The 18,746-nt window shown below is 42.7% G+C and overlaps 1 protein-coding gene across 1 annotated transcript in view; it reads left to right on the plus strand.

The window, feature by feature from the left end:
* Window positions 1-18,746, plus strand: part of DOCK5 (dedicator of cytokinesis 5) — a 201,612-nt gene that overhangs the window by 172,897 nt on the left and 9,969 nt on the right. Inside the window, exons 42-47 of the mRNA XM_040243303.1 lie at window positions 1,246-1,330; window positions 2,075-2,161; window positions 4,763-4,939; window positions 13,536-13,619; window positions 14,450-14,587; window positions 17,446-17,612. Coding sequence (XP_040099237.1) covers window positions 1,246-1,330; window positions 2,075-2,161; window positions 4,763-4,939; window positions 13,536-13,619; window positions 14,450-14,587; window positions 17,446-17,612 — 738 coding nt within the window. The remainder of the gene's footprint in view (window positions 1-1,245; window positions 1,331-2,074; window positions 2,162-4,762; window positions 4,940-13,535; window positions 13,620-14,449; window positions 14,588-17,445; window positions 17,613-18,746) is intronic.

The raw sequence follows: 18,746 nt of genomic DNA on the forward strand, positions 1-18,746 counted from the left end.
ATTACCTTTTGAAAGACCTTCTTTTGTCTTCATCCATTTGCTCTACCGTAACAGAAGCCATAGACTGAAGAGGCATATAAACCACAGGAATTTATTTCTCACAGTTTTGGTGTCTGTTGAGGGCCTACTTCCTGCTTCATATATGGTTCATTTTCTCAGTGTGTCTTCCCGTGCTGGAGTGAGGGGTGAGGGAGCTCTGTGTTTCTTCTTTTTTAATATGGGCACTAACCCCATTCACAAGGGCTCTGCCATCATGAGCTAATCACCACCCAAAGGCCTAACACCATCCCATTGGACATTAAGATTTCAACATAGGGATGAGCAGGGACCCAAATGTTCAGACCACAGCAAATGTCTATTCCATGTTCAGTATAAGGTAAGAGCTTGGTAACTCATAGAATTTGGGGGTTTTATTTTTATTTTTTCAAGCAGAGGGTAGGAAATTAGGAAGTTTGCTCTTGAGTTCAGATCCCCTAGTTCATTTTTCTACCCAGAAGGATTCACTGGTCAGTAATGGCTGACCTCACCTTGCTTGGTGAGTTCCCCCATGACTGAAGGCCTCATCCCTTTTCTTAAGAAGCTAAAATGCTAGTTGGCCTGATGAAACTGTTAGAGAATTATACAAATGAGATCACAAACACTGCTATAAGTTCTTTTGCCTTTTGTTTGTTTAATAGTCTTTTTTATTACTTTAAGTCTTTTAAAAAGTTTTATTATTTTATTGTTGGCTGTTCTGGGTCTTCTTTGCCCTGAGGGCTTTTCTCTAGTTCTGGTGAGTGAGGGCTACTCTCTAGGTGCAGTGTTTGGACTGCTCATTGTGGTGGCTTCTCCTGTTACAAAACATGGGCTCCAGGGCCCACAGCTTTCAGTAGGTGTCATTCCTGGTTGGTGGAGTGCTGGCTCAGTACTTGTTTCGCATGTGCTTGGTTGCTCCACACAGCATGTGGGATCTTCCCAGATCAGGGATGGAGCCTGTGTCTCCTGCATTCGTATGTGGATTCTTTACCACTGAGCCACCAGGGAAGCCCCATATGCCTTTTAAAATTGTGATAGATGCGTCAGTAATTAAGATGTGCAATAAAATCAAGTTCTGTACCACCTACAGCCTTCATCATGGAGACTGTATCAGTGTTGAGATAATTTAACGGATAAGACTCAGTCCATGTGAAATGTGTCCCAGGTTTTGATGGAGGAGTACTTATTGTAAGAGAGAAGCTACAGCATTGTGACTGTGTCTTTCCCCAGCTACTACAGAGCCAACGAAGTACAGCAGTTCAGGTATTCTCGGCCATTCCGGAAAGGAGAAAAGGATCCTGACAATGAGTTTGCTGTGAGTTCACTGCTTGGACCGCTAAAACAAGATGAAATTGACATCCAAAATGGAGGCTATCCACCCAACCAGCACCTACAGCAGAAATGATGGCAGCCCTGGTGTAGAGGGTCCATGTACTTATTACCTCATCAGCAGGCTGTCCTCTCAGTGGAAAGCGCTAGATTAGGGATCCAGGAACTGGGCTCTACTCCTGAGCCTGCTGCCACCATGAACTTGGTTTGAGCATGTCACACCTCTCTGGACCTCAAATTTCCCATCAAAAAAGAGTGAGGGGGACTTAACAGAGAATTCCTTTCTGCTTTAAACATATAGAATCTTTAAAGTTTAGTAGAAAATTTGGGCTAATTCACTAAGGAGGCATTTAAAATAGAATCTCTAGAGAGTCGACAGGAACCTACTGTATAGCACAGGGAGCTCTGTTCACAATTCTGTAATAACCTAAATGGGGAAAGAGTTTGAAAAAGAATAGATACATTTATATGTATAGCTGAGTCACTTTGCTATACACCTGAAACTAAAGCAATATTATGTTAGTTTCAATATAAAATAAATTATTTAAATAAATAAAATATAAAGTAAGTACAAAGTAGAATAATATAAAATATTAAATAAAATTTGTTAATATGAAAAAATATTTAAAATAAAAATTTTAAAAATAAATCCAATAGAATCTCAACCTGAGAATTTTGCTGTTTTTCCCGGGAACTGACCAACATTTCCTACTTTCCTTCCTTCCACCAGACCATGTGGATTGAAAGGACCACATATACGACTGCCTATACATTCCCTGGGATCCTCAAGTGGTTTGAAGTCAAGCAGATCTCAATAGTAAGTCATCTGAAAGTGGAACTCAGAATATTTCTGTCTCCAAATAAGAGCCTTTGTTAAATTCCCCCTCTGGTTCTCACTAGCTCCTCCAGCCAACTTCAGTTTCCAAAAGAGAAATAAAAGAAATGCTTGTCGAATAGAACTCCTTTGTAAAACTGATGTTACAACACCAATCCTAAAGGTTACTGCCAGTGAATGGCTCTTTTATAAGACCAAATGGGTCTTGTCTCCTCAAGGATCCTGCCAGCACCCAGAAACATTTTTGAAATTCCTCCTCAGAGTTTCCTATCAGTTACATTCTTCCCTCCAAGAATACTCCTCTCCTTTTATTTTTCAAATCATCACATCATCACTCATCCTCGACTTTTCCATCTTCAGTTCAGTCACTCAGTCATGTCTGACTCTTTGCGACCCCATGAACCGCAGCACGCCAGGCCTCCCTGTCCATCACCAACTCCTGGAGTTTACCCAAACTCATGTCCCTTGAGTCAGTGATGGCATCCAACCATCTCATCCTCTGTTGTCCCCTTCTGCTCCCGCCCTCAATCTTTCCCAGCATCAGAGTCTTTTCCAATGAGTCAGCTCTTCACATCAGGTGACCGAAGTATTGAAGTTTCAGCCTCAACATCAGTCCTTCCAGGGAACACCAAGGACTGATCTCCTTTAGGATGGACTGGTTGGATCTCCTTGCAGTCCAAGGGACTCAAGAGTCTTCTCCAGTACCACAGTTCAAAAGCATCAATTCTTCAGCACTCAGCTTTCTTTGTAGTCCAACTCTCACACCCATCTTCAGCACTCCCCAAAGCTGGTCATTTTACCGTTCTAATGTTTTGGTTTTTTCTTCCCCCAGCCCTCCTACTATGGTGTGCTGTTTCTACTCTCATTCATCTCTGGCTGATGATGTTGAAAAAGGCTCCTGATTGGCCCCTCTCTGCCTGGTGGGCTTCTTAGGTCTTTTCCTCTCTGCCTCAGAGTATGAATTCCATAGTGAAAATCCGGCTGTCTCATTCTCATGTTCAAAACCTTGCCATGGCTCCCCAGTACCTAGACCAGAAAGCCCATGCTCCTAGCACATGTAGACAGGGTCTTTGGGACTAAAAGCCTCTTTCACTTGGTCTTCTATGCCTGGAACTAAATGGCTTATTCTGTGCTGTTTCAACCCTCTATGACATTGGGTCATTCTCTCTGTCCAGAATGCCCTCTCTCCACTTCTTAACCTAACTCCCATTGAGATTGAGTTTAGATACCAGCTTTTCCAAGAAGCCATCTCTAAAACTTCCAACCTGAGTTACATGCCCTTTTTCTATGCCCTGTCACAACCTGGGCTTATTTTAAAGAGTTACCTACCATGCTCACTCGTCTTGAGACCTCTGCATTCTGACCTTGACCCCATAAAAGTCACAGGCTCCTTCCAGCCATGTGCTCAGTTGCTCCATCGTGTCTGACTCTCTGCGATGCTATGGACTGTAGCCCACCAGGCTCCTCTGTCCATAACCTTCTTCCAGCTGAATTATACCTTAATCACTTTTGTAACAATGGTTCTCAGCCCAGTGCTTGCAGAAAATAAGCAATGAAGAAATATGTCTTGAACAAATCTGAAGTTTGAGGTGTTCCATCCCACTAGTGATAAATTATTATTTTTGAAATGTGAATATGATTTTGGACAGAGGCTTGGGGTCACGTTTGGAGTGTCAGGTCATGCTGGTTGATTATGGGTAAAGTGAAAAAGGAGGCACTTTTTCTTGAATCTGGTTTGGAAGACATTTCCACAGAAGGAGTTCTCTCTGAATCCATATTATATCTTATTTGATTCTCATGTAAAATCCAGCTTGAATATTCTAATACATCTTATTATTTCCGACTTCTATGAACAACAGAACCCATACTAAGGTGAGTTAATGTAAGTCTGAATGTGCAACTTCCAGAATCTCTTACCTTTTCTCATGGAAGGAGCATGAAACCTCTTAGCAGTGAGTATTTTTGCTTGTGCCCAAATGTCTTGGGTCACATTTATTGCTCCCCTCTTGTTGTTGATCATCTCAAAAGTCTCTTAAGAAAGATTTGCCTAAGAAACAACCATTCTTAAAGCTCCAATTTTGTCTTCTCAAAATTTCCGTAGACACTTTGCCCCAAGAAATAATCATTACCATAACTCCAATTTATATATCATCCTTGTACTTTCTGAGAAGATTTTAAACAGCTTAGCAAAGAAAATGAATGTCTTCTAAGTAAATCACAAATTAAAATTCTACTTACTCCTAGTTTTTACTGTTTAGCCATTTGTTTTCATCTTGCTCTCTGATTCCATACATTCTGAGTGTTCAGTGGATTTATAATCTATAAATTAAAATAGCTGTCATTTAGGAAATCATGTAAAAGTGTTAAACTGTATTGAGAAACAAAGTAGCTTATCTTGCAGCTTACCAACACCATTTCAAGTAAGTGTTCTCTCCTTATTAATAAACGTGATCTTGACAAGCAAAATATCACTCCTCCGTAGCTTGGTGGGAATTGTGTTCCTGTTGAGTGGAAGGCTTAGGCTTTTTCCAGAAGTGACCATGGAGCTCGGTGTCTCTCTTCTCCCATGCGCTCTGTCCACAGGAGGAAATCAGCCCTCTGGAGAATGCCATCGAAACCATGGAGCTCACCAATGAGAAGATCAGCAACTGTGTCCAGCAGCATGCCTGGGACCGGTCCCTCTCTGTGCATCCCCTCTCCATGCTGCTCAATGGCATCGTGGACCCAGCTGTCATGGGGGGCTTCTCTAACTATGAGAAGGTAGGTGGGCTGCATCCTGGGAACCCCACAGGGCCACCAGGTTGTGTGTGTCTCTCTCTCCTTCTCCAGTGGCATTGTGCAGCTGGCAGATTTGTTTCTTACAATTTCTCTGAGAGGTATTCATGCTCCCCACTTTAGGAATGGGCAAATGAAATAAATGGAAAGCTTCTCCCTGAGCTCACACCTCCTAGAGACCATTAGCCGCCCACCCAGGGTCAGGCCTGTGTCTGGTAGAGTCACCAAAAGATCAGCCTGGTGGACTTCTGCTTGATTCACTACCTATGAATTCCACCCCCCACTCCCTCTCTCCTCTGGAAGGTAGAAAGCTTTCTAGTGGACTCTAGACCTGAGGATGCCCCAGAAAGGAAGCAGCATCTATGGGAAACACAGAGCCACACTCTATTTGAAACTAGATTCTAGGAATCCCTCCCCTGACATGTTGTGCAATCGGTTGCATGGACAAATGCTGGCCCTGGCTCTACAGTTAAATTAGTTCAAATAAGAGTCTTATCTGTTACTCTAGAAATGCATGAATGGAATGCTCACCATGTGGGAATCCACTGTATAGGATTTGGGTGAAGGCAATGGCACCCCACTCTAGTACTATTGCCTGGAAAATGCCAAGGATGGAGGAGCCTGGTGGGCTGCAGTCCATGGGGTCGCTAAGAGTCGGACACGACTGAGCAACTTCCCTTTCACTTTTCACTTTCATGCATTGGAGAAGGAAATGGCAACCCACTCCAGTGTTCTTGCCTGGAGAATCCCAGGGATGGGGGAGTCTGGTGGGCTGCCGTCTCTGGGGTGGCACAGAGTCGGACATGACTGAAGCGACTTAGCAGCAATGCATTCTGTCATTCAGGTCAAGAAGTAACAGTTAGAACTTGACATGGAACAACAGACTGGTTCCAAATAGGAAAAGGAGTACGTCGAGGCTGCATGTTGTCACCCTGCTTGTTTAACTTATATGCAGAGTACATCATGAGAAACGCTGGGCTGGAAGAAGCACAAGCTGGAATCAAGATTGCCGGGAGAAATATCAATAACCTCAGATATGCAGATGACACCACCCTTATGGCAGAAAGTGAAGAGGAACTAAAAAGCCTCTTGATGAAAGTGAAAGAGGAGAGTGAAAAAGTTGGCTTAAAGCTCAACATTCAGAAAACGAAGATCATGGCATCTGATCCCATCACTTTATGGGAAATAGATGGGGAAATAGGATCAGACTTTTATTTTTTTGAGCTCCAAAATCACTGCAGATGGTGACTGCAGCCATGAAATTAAAAGACACTTACTCCTTGGAAGGAAAGTTATGACCAACCTAGATAGCATATTAAAAAGCAGAGACATTACTTTGCCAACAAAGGTCTGTCTAGTCAAGGCTATGGTTTTTCCAGTGGTCATGTATGAATGTGAGAGTTGGACTATAAAGAAAACTGTGCGCCAAAGTATTGATGCTTTTGAACTGTGGTGCTGGAGAAGACTCTTGAGAGTCCCTTGGACTGCAAGGAGATCCGACCAGTCCATCCTAAAGGAAATCAGTCCTGGGTGTTCGTTAGAAAAACTGATGCTGAAGCTGAAACTCCAATACTTTGGCCACCTCATACAAAGAGTTGACTCACTAGAAAAGACCCTGATGCTGGGAGGGATCAGGGGCAGGAAGAGAAGGGGACGACAGAGGATGAGATGGCTGGATGGTATCACCGACTCGATGGACATGAGTTTGAGTAAATGTCGGGAGCTGGTGATAGACAGGGAGGTCTGGTGTGCTGTGATTCATGGGGTCGCAAAGAGTCAGACATGACTGAGGAACTGAATGCATTCAGAATATATAATTAATAGAGGGTTTTTAATTGTTATATATGGTTTCAGTGGCTAAATAATTTGGGAGCCTTCCTGAAAACTTTTCCCCTGGTGGCTTAGACAGTAAAGACTCTGCCTGCAATGTAGGAGGTCTGGGTTCAGTCGTTGAGTTGGGAAAATCCCCTGGAGAAGGGAATGGCAACCCATTCCAGTATTCTCGCCTGGAGGAGTCCATGGACAGAGAAGCCTTGTGGGCTTCAGTCCATGAGGTTGCAAAGAGCTGGACACAACTGAGGGACTAACACTTCTTGAATATAAATATAACAAGTAACACCCCTGTTGAGTAGCACAGAAAGTGAGGGGGAAGAAAAGGAGACAGACGGGAAGGGCAAGCAGAGGTTAAATGGGCTGATTCTCTTAACAGTAAGTCCCCTACATACGAACAAGTTCCATTCCAAGAGCATGTGTGTGAATCCAGTTTGTTTGTTAAATCCAGGAAAGGTAGCCGAGGTACCCAACTAACACAATCAGCTATACAGTACTGTAATAGGTTTATAATACTTTTCACAGAAATAACACATGTAAACAGAAAAAATAAAACATTTTTAATCTTAACAATACAGTACCTGGAAAGTGTAGTAGTACCAGCTACATTACAGCTGTTTTCCACTTGCTTCCAGACATCCTGGGCTTCAAATAATGACCCTGTACTACCGTACTCTGTACAGTAAAGTGCACAGAAACACAACCACTTGCAGAGGATGCACGCACACGACAGTGTACACCAGACACAAGAACTAGCTCGTGTGATTGGACACACAAATGCACTTTCACATCTTTGAACGTTTGCAGCTTGTAGGTTCCTGTATTTACATGTGTACACAGTGTCCTGGGAAGATGAGGGGCTTCAGAATCAGTCACTGCTGTGACCCAGTTCTGGCTTCCTATTGGCCGCTGTGTGTTCTTGGGCAAGATACTTAACTTCTCTTGAGCCCCAGTTTCATATTTGGAAAAAGTAAGGAAAGTACATAACTGACAGGAGCAGTGTGGGGGAATGGAGACGTCCCATCTATAAGAAACGTTGTACAACACCTGACATGTGGTAGAGGCTTGATCAGTGACAGCTTTCTTCCTGTCTCTCCCTCCTATTTGGGATGAAACGTGTGATTTGAATGTTCCTGATAAGTTGGGTTTCCCACTGCTCCGGGTCTGTTGTTGCAAAGATCTTTTTTCTTCTCTCTTCTCTTCCTTTCTCTTCTCTCAGCCTTTTTTAGTCTTACTATTCTCAGCAGCTAGTAAGGACACAATCAGTTCAGTTCAGTCGCTCAGTCATGTCCGACTCTTTGCAACCCCGTGAATCGCAGCACGCCAGGCCTCCCTGTCCATCACCATCTCCCGGAGTTCACTCAGACTCACGTCCATCAAGTCAGTGATGCCATCCAGCCATCTCATCCTCTGTCGTCCCTTTTTCCTCCTGCCCCCAATCCCTCGCAGCATCAGAGTCTTTTTCCAATGAGGCAACTCTTCGCATGAGGTGGCCAAAGTACTGGAGTTTCAGCTTTAGCATCATTCCTTCCAAAGAAATCCCAGGGCTGATCTCCTTCAGAATGGACTGGTTGGATGTCCTTACAGCCCAAGGGACCCTCAAGAGTCTTCTCCAGCACCACAGTTCAAAAGCATCGATTCTTCAGCACTCAGCCTTCTTCACAGTCCAACTCTCACATCCATACATGACCACTGGAAAAACCATAGCCTTGACTAGACGGACTTTAGTCAGCAAAGTAATGTCTCTGCTTTGGAATATACTATCTAGGTTGGTCATAACTTTTCTTCCAAGGAGTAAGCGTCTTTTAATTTCATGGCTGTGATCACCATCTGCAGTGATTTTGGAGCCCCCCAAAATAAAGTCTGACACTGTTTCCACTGTTTCCCCATCTATTTCCCATGAAGTGATGGGACCACGGATGCCATGATCTTTGTTTTCTGAATGTTGAGCTTTAAGCCAACTTTTTCACTCTCCTCTTTCACTTTCATCAAGAGGGTTTTTAGTTCCTCTTCACTTTCTGCCATAAGGGTAGTGGTCATCTGCATATCTGAGGTGGTTGATATTTCTCCTGGTAATCTTGATTCCAGCTTGTGCTTCTTCCAGCCCAGCGTTTCTCTTGATGTACTCTGCATAGAAGTTAAATAAGCAGGGGGGACAAAATACAGCCTTGATGTACTGCTTTTCCTATTTGGAACCAATCTGTTGTTCCATGTCCAGTTCTAACTGTTGCTTCCTGACCTGCATACAGATTTCTCAAGAGGCAGGTCAGGTGGCCTGGTGTTTCTATCTCTTTCAGAATTTTCCACAGTTTATTGTGATCCACATAGTCAAAGGCTTTGGCATAGTCAATAAAGCAGAAATAGATGTTTTTCTGGAACTCTCTTGCTTTTTCCATGATCCAGCAGATGCTGGCAATTTGATCTCTGGTTCATCTGCCTTTTCTAAAACCAGCTTGAACATCAGGAAGTTCATGGTTCACATATTGCTGAAGTCTGGCTTGGAGAATTTTGAGCATTACTTTACTAGCATGTGAGATGAGTGCAATTGTGCAGTAGTTCGAGCATTCTTTGGCATTGCCTTTCTTTGGGATTGGAATGAAAACTGACCTTTTCCAGTCCCGTGGCCACTGCTGAGTTTTCCAAATTTGCTGGGATATTGAGTGCAGCACTTTCACAGCATCATCTTTCAGGATTTGAAATAGCTCATCTGGAATGCCATCACCTCCACTAGCTTTGTTCGTAGTGATGCTTTCTAAGGCCCCCTTGACTTCCCATTCCAGGATGTCTGGCTCTAGTTGAGTGATCACACCATGGTGATTATCTTGGTCGTGAAGATCTTTTTTGCACAGTTCTTCTGTGTATTCTTGCCACCTCTTCTTAATATCTTCTGCTTCTGTTAGGTCCATACCATTTCTGTCCTTTTTCAAGCCCATCTTTCCATGAAATGTTCCCTTGGTATCTCTATAATTTTCTTGAAGAGATCTCTAGTCTTTCCCATTCTGTTGTTTTCCTCTATTTCTTTGTATTGATTGCTGAAGAAGGCTTTCTTATCTCTTCTTGCTTTCTCTGGAACTCTGCATTCAAATACTTATATCTTTCCTTTTCTCCTTTTCTTTTCGACTGTCTTCTTTTCACAATACCAGAGAGCAATTCTAGTTTGCCCATGTGAGGGTTCAGTAATAATTTCCAATGTTTCAATGGAATTCAGTATTAGGACCCAGAAGGCAATACTTTTTAAAAAATACTATAATGATTTCAGTGTGTGTTTTTTCCTGTTAGCTATCTGGCACAAATTTTAATGTGTCTTTCCAAGTATTCATTTTTTTTTCAGAATGCCCTAAACTCTGACTTATATATGCCAATATTGGTGACTATCATATAATTTTATTTTTATTTTTTTTATTGTGAAAGTCAAAGAGTATAAACCATACTTTTTTAACCATATTGAACTGTACAGTTCAGTGGCACTAAGAACATTCACATCTCACCATCATCCACCTCCTGAATTTTTCATTTTTCTAAACTGCAACTCTGCCCCCCGTTAAACACTACCTCCTCATCCCCCATCCTCTGGTCCCTGGCCCCGACCAGTGTACTTTCTAACTCCATGAATTTGACTGTTGCAGGTGTCTTCTGTCAGTGGAATCAAGCAGCATTTGAATCTGTCTCCTTGTGCTGTGCTTAGTCGCCCAGTCATGTCCAACTCTTTGCGACTCCATGGACTGTGGCCCGTCAGGCTTCTCCGTCCATGAGAATTGTCCAGCCAAGAATAGTGGAGTGGGTTGCCATTTCCTTCTCCAGGATACCTTCCCAACCCAGGGATTGAACCTGGGTTTCCCACATTGCAGGCAGGTTCTTTACCATCTGAGCCAGCAGGGAAGCCCTCATTGTTGTGACTATTATATAATTTTATATGAAGTTTTTTCCAATATGACCACCTTCAAATTAAAGTGAAAAGGGAAAGGAAATATATATAAACAAATTTATTTCAAGCACTGTTCAAAAATATTTGTGTATACTTTTCATTAATATGTATGACTTTGTATATTTCTCAGTAAATTCATGGATCACCTTGAGCTATTGCAGTCAGTTGGGAAATCCATCATTACCAGTTTGATACAGGTGACCTATTTTAGGGCAGCTTTTTAATCAGTGCCTTAGTCATTGGAACTCAGGAGCCATTTACTGTAATCTATCAGCCCTTTGTGGTGTGAGGCAGGACTCTGCTAGAAAAATTAATTTCAGAGCACTCTCCTCTGGTGATCTGTGACTCAACTGATGCTTTGGGAATTTTAGGGAGTATTATAGGTTAAAAAAAATTACCTTTTAAAAATATAAACTACCTGTATTTTTAAAATATTTGTTTTTGGCTGTTCTGGGTCTTGCGGCAAGTGGGGGCTACTCTCTGGTTGGCGATTCTCAGGCTTCTTGTTGCAATGACTTCTCTTATCATGGAGGACAGGCTGTAGGACAGGCACACTTCAGTAGTTGGGGCCCATGGGCTCTAGAGCACAGGCTCGATAGTTGTGGCTCACCGGCTAAGTTGTTCCCTGACGTGTGCGATCTTCCCAGACATGGGATTGAACCCAGGCCTCCTGCATTGGCATGTGGATTCTTTACCATTGAGCCATCAAGGAAGCCCCGAACTACATGTATTTTTTAAATTATTTATTTATTTGGCTTTGTCTGGTCTTAGATGTGGCATGCAGGATCTTTTTAGTTGCAGCTTGCAGTTCCCTGACCAGTGATGGAGATGGGGCTCCTTCTATTGGAAGCACAGAGTCTTAGCCACTGGACCACCAGGGAAGTCCCAAGTACATATATTTTGAAAGGTGACTGAAGATTTAAGCAAATACTTAAATAGTTCATTAGATCAATAATCCCTCTAAATATGAATCTGCTATAACAAGCTGCTCCATAAATGTCCCGTTTCCTTTTTGTGATTCTTGGATTCCATACATTTATATTCTCTGTCATATTCATTTCCTAGGGCTGCCATAACAAGATACCACCAACAGAGTGGCTTAAAACAATAGGGATTGATTGCCTCACAGTCTGAAAGCAAGGTGTCTGTAGCATCAATTCCCTCTGAGGCATGTGAAGATGAGTCTGCTCCCTGTGTCTCTCCTGGCTTCTGTGGGCTACTGGCTTCCTTTGCATTATTAAGAAAATGTTATTTATTTTTGGCTGTCTTGAGTCTTTGTTGCTTCGAGGGCTTTTTCTCTGGTTGTGGAGCGCTTCTCATTGTGGTGGCTTCTCTTGTTGAGGTGAGTGGACTCTAGGGCTCATGGGCTTCCATAGTTGTAGTGCTAGTAAGGTCAGTAGTTGCAGCTCCTGTGCTCTGGAGCGGGGGCTCAGTAGTTGTGATGCATAAGCTTAGCTGCCTCGCAGCACGTGGAATCTTCACCAACCAGGGAGTGAACCCATGTCCCCTGCATTGGCAGGCAGATTGTTAACCACAAGACCACCAGGGAAGTCCTGCAGGCAACCTTTGGCATGCCTTGCCTTGTAGGTTACTGTCTTCTTGTCCCTTCACGTGGTGGTATCTCTGTGTATAGGTATCTGTCTTCTCATGTCCCCTCCTTGTAAGGAAACCAGTTAGACACCAGTGTCTAAGGGTTTCTCCTACTCTAACATGAGCTCATCTTGACTAACTACCTCTGCAGTTAGTCTGTGACCATATGAGGTCACATTCTGAGGTCCCAGGCTTAGGACTTCAACCTGTGCCTTGGGGGTGGGGACACAGTTAAACCAATCAAGGAAAAAGTTTGCACATACTCTCTTTTCCACAGAAAATGGGCTGACCTCTTTTATAACCGTATCCTATAGTTTTTGGAACTCTTGGATCTCCTGTAATGGGGTGGTCTTTCTAAGGAGTGGAGGAGAAGAGTAAGGGGGAAATTTGAAGGTCTCTGAAAGCATTCTTAGAAATGATGGTTATGGTATAGGGAGGAAATAGATAACTCCAGTTTGGAACTCTGTTGGAGCATAAATGTTCACCACAGACTTTGATTTTTCTCCCCTATTGAATTCTGTCTTTAACATGATCTTGCATGTAACGCCTATGTTTGTAGATTGAGTTTGGGTTTATTTCCTTATCATAGGGCCTTTACATCAGTGTTTATTGATGATGTCATGGGTGACGTGGTCTTCACATACCATAATAAATGCAACCTGCATTTAATATTTTCAAAACCGTTCCACATCTATAGTATTTCTCATGTTGTCCTTAAAAATAGCCTTTCAGATTGATGTGTAAAAGTGTTAAATCTTTTACAAATCTTTAGGAATTGTGATACAGTCTGCAAGGCAGGAAAACCCTCAGCCACATCTTCAGCCTGTTAATTTTTCGCTCTTTTATAAATCTAGGCATTTAGTCTCATGAACAACTTTTTGATATTGTCACTTGGTCTTTTCTTAGTTCTTTGGGGAACTTATTTTAATGAATGACACTCTCTGCTGGTGCTGTTGATTTGATGTGTATATGTAGCTATGGTTAAGAATGTACTCTTGCTAGGAATTGCATGATTCTAGAAAGACTACAAAATACCCCATTCCTTTTTGAATTGTCCACTCTGGTGGTTTAAGGGCTATCCCAGGAATGGAATCTATGCTCACTTAATCATTCCTGGTTCACCAGAGGGAACAGAGAATGTGTTTCCCTCTTTCCATTTCCTTCCCCTTCCTTTCAGGGTCACATATACAGATAGGAATGCATTCTAATCAATACTTGCCAATGCTCTCCTTTTAGGCATTTTTTACAGATAAGTACTTGCAGGAGCATCCTGAAGACCTGGAGAAGATTGAGCTGCTAAAGCGACTAATAGCATTGCAGGTATGTCCAGGGAAGGTGTGGTGGACAGCCCTCCTTGCTCCTTGGGTGACTCCCTTGCATGATACTTACCCTCTAGGGCAGCGGTCCCCAGCCTTTTTGGCACCAGGGACCAGTTCTGTGGTAACAGTTTCTCCTCAGATCAGGGTTGGGAGTGATAGTTTTGGAATAACTCACGCTCACTGCATTTATTGTGCGCTTTATTCCTTTTATCAGTACATCAGCTCCACCTCAGATTTTCAGCCATTAGACCAGAGGTTGAAGACCCCTTGCTCTGGGGCATCCATCTACAAGTCCCCATTTAGGGTTCCTTTTTTATTTAAACTCTTAGAATCACAACCTGTCTTATTTATTTGGCCAAGTGACACGGGAAGAACATTTCATTAGACTGCAGTGTTGAGAGTGGTCTTCTTAGCAGGGAGATTCAACTCCCCCAATTGATTTACTGGCAAGTGTTTCCATCTGAGAATTGTTGGTGTCAGTTTCTATCTCTCGTTACCTCTGTAAACAGTGGGAGGAAATGCAATCATACAGGTCAGTCCAAGGTGACACCTGTCAGTTGCCCCTGCCTAGAAAGGTCCCCAGGCTCATGTGGGTTTGCCTTGCTTGGTCCCCTGGTTACTTATGTCCTAGGTGTGTGAATGCCTCTGCGTCTTTAACCCAAGGGCATCTGGTTCCCAAGCCCTGTGCTAAGAAACAGCGTTTTCATTTGATCTATTCTGTGTTCATCAGTTGACCTGTCTACCCCCACCGTCCATCCACTCCCAGCCTCAAATTCTGAATCATCTCTCTTCCTAAACCTCATCCCATTCCTCTCATGCCTTTTTCCCCAGATGCCTCTGCTGACGGAGGGGATCCGCATCCATGGGGAGAAGCTGACAGAGCAGCTGAAGCCACTCCATGACCGGTTGTCTTCCTGCTTCCGGGAGCTCAAGGAGAAAGTGGAAAAGCGCTATGGGGTCATAACGCTGGTAGGCTTTGTCTCAACAGCCTATGAGCTTTTCTTACTCCTGACCTTTCTCTAGTCTCTTCTACTGTTTGTGATACTGATCCTTTTCTCAGATGCCAAAACAGTCAAAGTAGACTAGGAATGGCTTGAAAAGATGGGGTGGGAAAGGGAGGGCTGTGTCAAAAAAGGCATGATTTGCTCTTGATGACCTTCAACTGTTGTTGTGTTGGATGGCGGTTCTCAAACTTGAATGACCATCAGAACAACCTGGAAGGCTCATGAAGACACAGATTGCTGGGCCATGTTCCCTGGGATTTTCATTTACTTGGTCTGGGGTGAGGCCCAAGAACTGGCATTTCCAGCATGCACCAGGTGGTGCAGTGGGACTAAGGACCATATTGTGGAAACCACACTACTCGAAACTGGAATTTCCCAATCCCAGACTGTACTTATTTGTGTCCTGTCTAGCCCAGCTCTTATAGATTTTCTTAATCTTTTTTTAATTTTATTTTTTGTTTTGGTGAAACGTTCTCACCCTTTGCACCTTTGAAGAAGAGAAAGAATTGTGAGTTACAATGCATGTAGCTGATTTCATGATTTCTTTAAGGACAGTTGTAACATTTCTCACTCTGGCTGGTGGCTCAGTCAGTTAAGAATCCACCTGCAGTGCAGGAGGCCTGAGTTCTATCCCTGGGTTGGAAAAATCTCCTGGAGAAGGAAATAACAACCCATTCCAGTATTCTTCTTGGGAAATCCCATAGACAGAGGAGCCTGGCGGGCTACAGTCCACAGGGTCGCAAAAGTTGAACACAACTTAGTGACTAAACCTAACATTTCTCACAGCTACAATTTTCTTTTTTTCCTTCCAAGAAATTAGGTGGAGGGGTACATGGGCCAGCCTTTTCTCTCCCATAGTTGATGGTATGCTTGGTTCCATCTTCATTTAGCTGTCCTTTTTAACATAAATATATGCTGAGATCCAACCAGTCCATCCTAAAGGAGATCCATCTTGGGTGTTCATTGGAAGGACTGATGCTAAAGTTGAAACTCCAATACTTTGGCCACCTCATGAGAAGAGTTGACTCATTGGAAAAGACCCTGATGCTGGAAGGGATTGGGGGCAGGAGGAGAAGGGGACGACAGAGAATGAGATGGCTGGATGGCATCACCGACTCGATGGACATGAGTTTGTGTGAACTTCGGGAGTTGGTGATGGACAGGGAGGCCTGTCATGCCGCGATTCATGGGGTCGCAAAGAGTCAGACGCGACTGAACTAACTAACTAACTTTCTTCAAAAGTTGTATTCTTGAACTCCAGATTTTTAAAAATTCTCTTTCCTCAAATCATAGCTCTGAATTTCTTTTCATGTGTTGCTGTTTCCCAATTCCCATGGCTCCATCTCTATTTCCTTTTTTTCCCAAGTGTCTTTTGATCCTCTCTCATAGTCATCCAAGTGTTTAGTCAGGCCTTCCTATGTATTTACCTCCTAACCTGCTGCCAGTTTTCTTTTAGGAACATTTTTCTTTTACACAAATTCCTAGATGGCAAAGACTTGGCTTTCACTCAGTGAATTTAGTTTTTATTAGACCTAGGTCAGTATTACGATTTGGATTTAATATGGTGGTCTATGGGGATAATCACTCCTACCAGAGACATGTTTTATGACAGAAGATCCATGCTCCTTTACTTCCTAAGATTCACCAGGATAAGCTTTAGGTTGATAGTTTCAATCTTAAACTCTTCTGTTATTCCAATACTTGTTTTTGTAAGTGCCCTCTTTCAGAAGCTAAGTGGAAGAAGCAGACAAAGGGTTTTGCTATCCTGTTGATGGGTAATGAACATCTTGGTTTTTTCCTTCTTATGGGACTGGCAGAAAATTAGGGTGAATTTTTCTCTAGTCTTAGAAACAAGGCAGGTTTAACCTAAGTTGTGTCTATAACTAAGAATATAAGGTAGTGGAGGAGGACTACACAGGGGGAGTGAGGGAGGAGTGGATTGGGAGTTTGGGGTTAGCAGATGCATGCAAATTATTATATGTAGAATGGGAAACAACCGGGACCTACTGTATAGCACGGGAAGCTATACTCAATATCCTGTGATAAGCCATAATGGAAAAGAATATATATATATATAGTGTGTGTGTGTGTGTGTATAAATATATGATAAATATATATATATATATTTATCAGTTCACTTGCTCAGTTGTTTCTGACTCTTTGTGATCCCATGGACTGCAGCACGCCAGGCCTCCCTGTCCATCACCAACTCCCGGAGCCTGCTCAAACTCATGTCTATCGAGTCGGTGATGCCATCCAGCCATCTCATTCTCTGTCGTCCCCTTCTCCTCCTGCCTTCAGTCTTTCCCCGCATTAGGGTCTTTTTCAGTGAGTCAGTTCTTCGCATCAGGTGGCCAAAGTATTGGAGCTTTAGCTTCAGCGTCAGTCCTTCCAATGAATTTATATATATATATATATATATGTATATATATATCTGAATCACTTTGCTGTACATCAGAAGCTTAACAACATTGTAAATCAACTATACTTTAACAAAATAAATGTAGAGTTTTTAAATATACAGAAAATGAACTCACAACTTAAACTTTAAAATGTCAAGATGTTGTGATACACAATTATAAAATATCTCATTATATCACATTATAATAAGCAAAATAGTATGTCAATAAGCTCTTTCCAACTACAGAAAAAGAATATAAGTTTTTGTAGTATTTAGCAGCCAATGAAGCGCAAGCACCAGCCTATCAGGATGGGGTCCCAGCACCGACCCAGATGGGACTGGCCATAAACCATGGGAACTGCACCAGTTGCTAGGGGCTTAACTCCAGGCCAGCTAACCATGAGGGGTCGTGTCTCCTTCAGCCGCCCAACTTGACCGACCGGAAGCAAAGCCGCACAGGATCTATGATGGTCCCCTACATCATGTCGTCCACACTGCGGAGACTGTCCGTCACCTCAGTGGCTTCCTCTGTGATCTCCACCTCTTCTAACTCATCTGATAACGCTCCTTCCAGACCAGGATCTGATGGGTAAGGCTTTGATCTCTCATTGCCAACAAGGATGGGTAAATCTTTCCTAATGTTTGCCTTTGGTCACCCAAATGAAACTTGATCAATGTAGATGTGTCATCTTCATAGGAAAATAACTCACAGTACCTGGGTTATTAGTTTGGGGATCTGTCTCATCTTGCTCATGAGAAATATCATTATTTATATGATAGTAACAACAGTTATGAAAAATAGAAAAAAAAATCACCCATAATCCTGTCACACCCTATCACCCACCCAGTCATATCCTAGTTTGTCTCACAACAATTTCTAGTTATTGCTTGCCTTTTGTTTTTCATTATTTCAATTAAATTTTTTTTTTACTGGACCAGGTGGCATATGGGATCTCAGTTCCCTGCCCAAGGATTGAACCTGGGCCATGACTGTGAAAGCTGGGAATCCTGACCAGTAGGCCACTGGAGAAATCCTTCATTATTTCAATTTTTATAAATAACTTAAAATTTTATTTCATGAATGGGAAATATATGAAATTTGAAAGGTATGAAAGGGTATATCATGAAAAAAATCTCCCATCAGTCCCAGATCCCCAGCTTATTGGTACCACTCTCCAGAGGCCAGTGATACTGTCTTCAGGTTTTGTTCTGTTTTTTTGGCTGCGCTGCTGGACATGTGGCTCTTTAGTTCCCTGACCAGGGATTGAACTCAGTGCCCTGCGTTGGAAGCTTGGAGTCCCAAGCGCTGGACCACCAGGGAAGTGCCCCAGGTTCTGTTCTTGGTGCCTTTCCAGCAGCTTTTTATCTGTACAGAAGCAGTTCCTAAATATATATCCTTTCCCACATGTTTTTGACTTACAAATGGTGGTATATAATACTCTCTCTGCCTTGCTTTTTTCACTTACTAGATCTGGAAGTCATTCCATTTCAGAACAAAGAGAGCCTCCTCTTTTCTTTGATGTTAGATATCTCATGATATACCTACACCATAATACAGTCCATCATTGTTTCCGGATGGACATTTGGTTGATTTAAGCCTTTTACTACCACAGTAGTGATAGCAATGAATCATCTTCAATATATATTACTTTGGGGGTGGGATGAACTGGGAGACTGGGATTGACATATACACATTATTGACGCTCTGTATAAAGTAGATAGC

Source organism: Oryx dammah, unplaced genomic scaffold (genome assembly GCF_014754425.2).
Source record: "Oryx dammah isolate SB20612 unplaced genomic scaffold, SCBI_Odam_1.1 HiC_scaffold_1, whole genome shotgun sequence".
NCBI lineage: Eukaryota > Metazoa > Chordata > Mammalia > Artiodactyla > Bovidae > Oryx > Oryx dammah.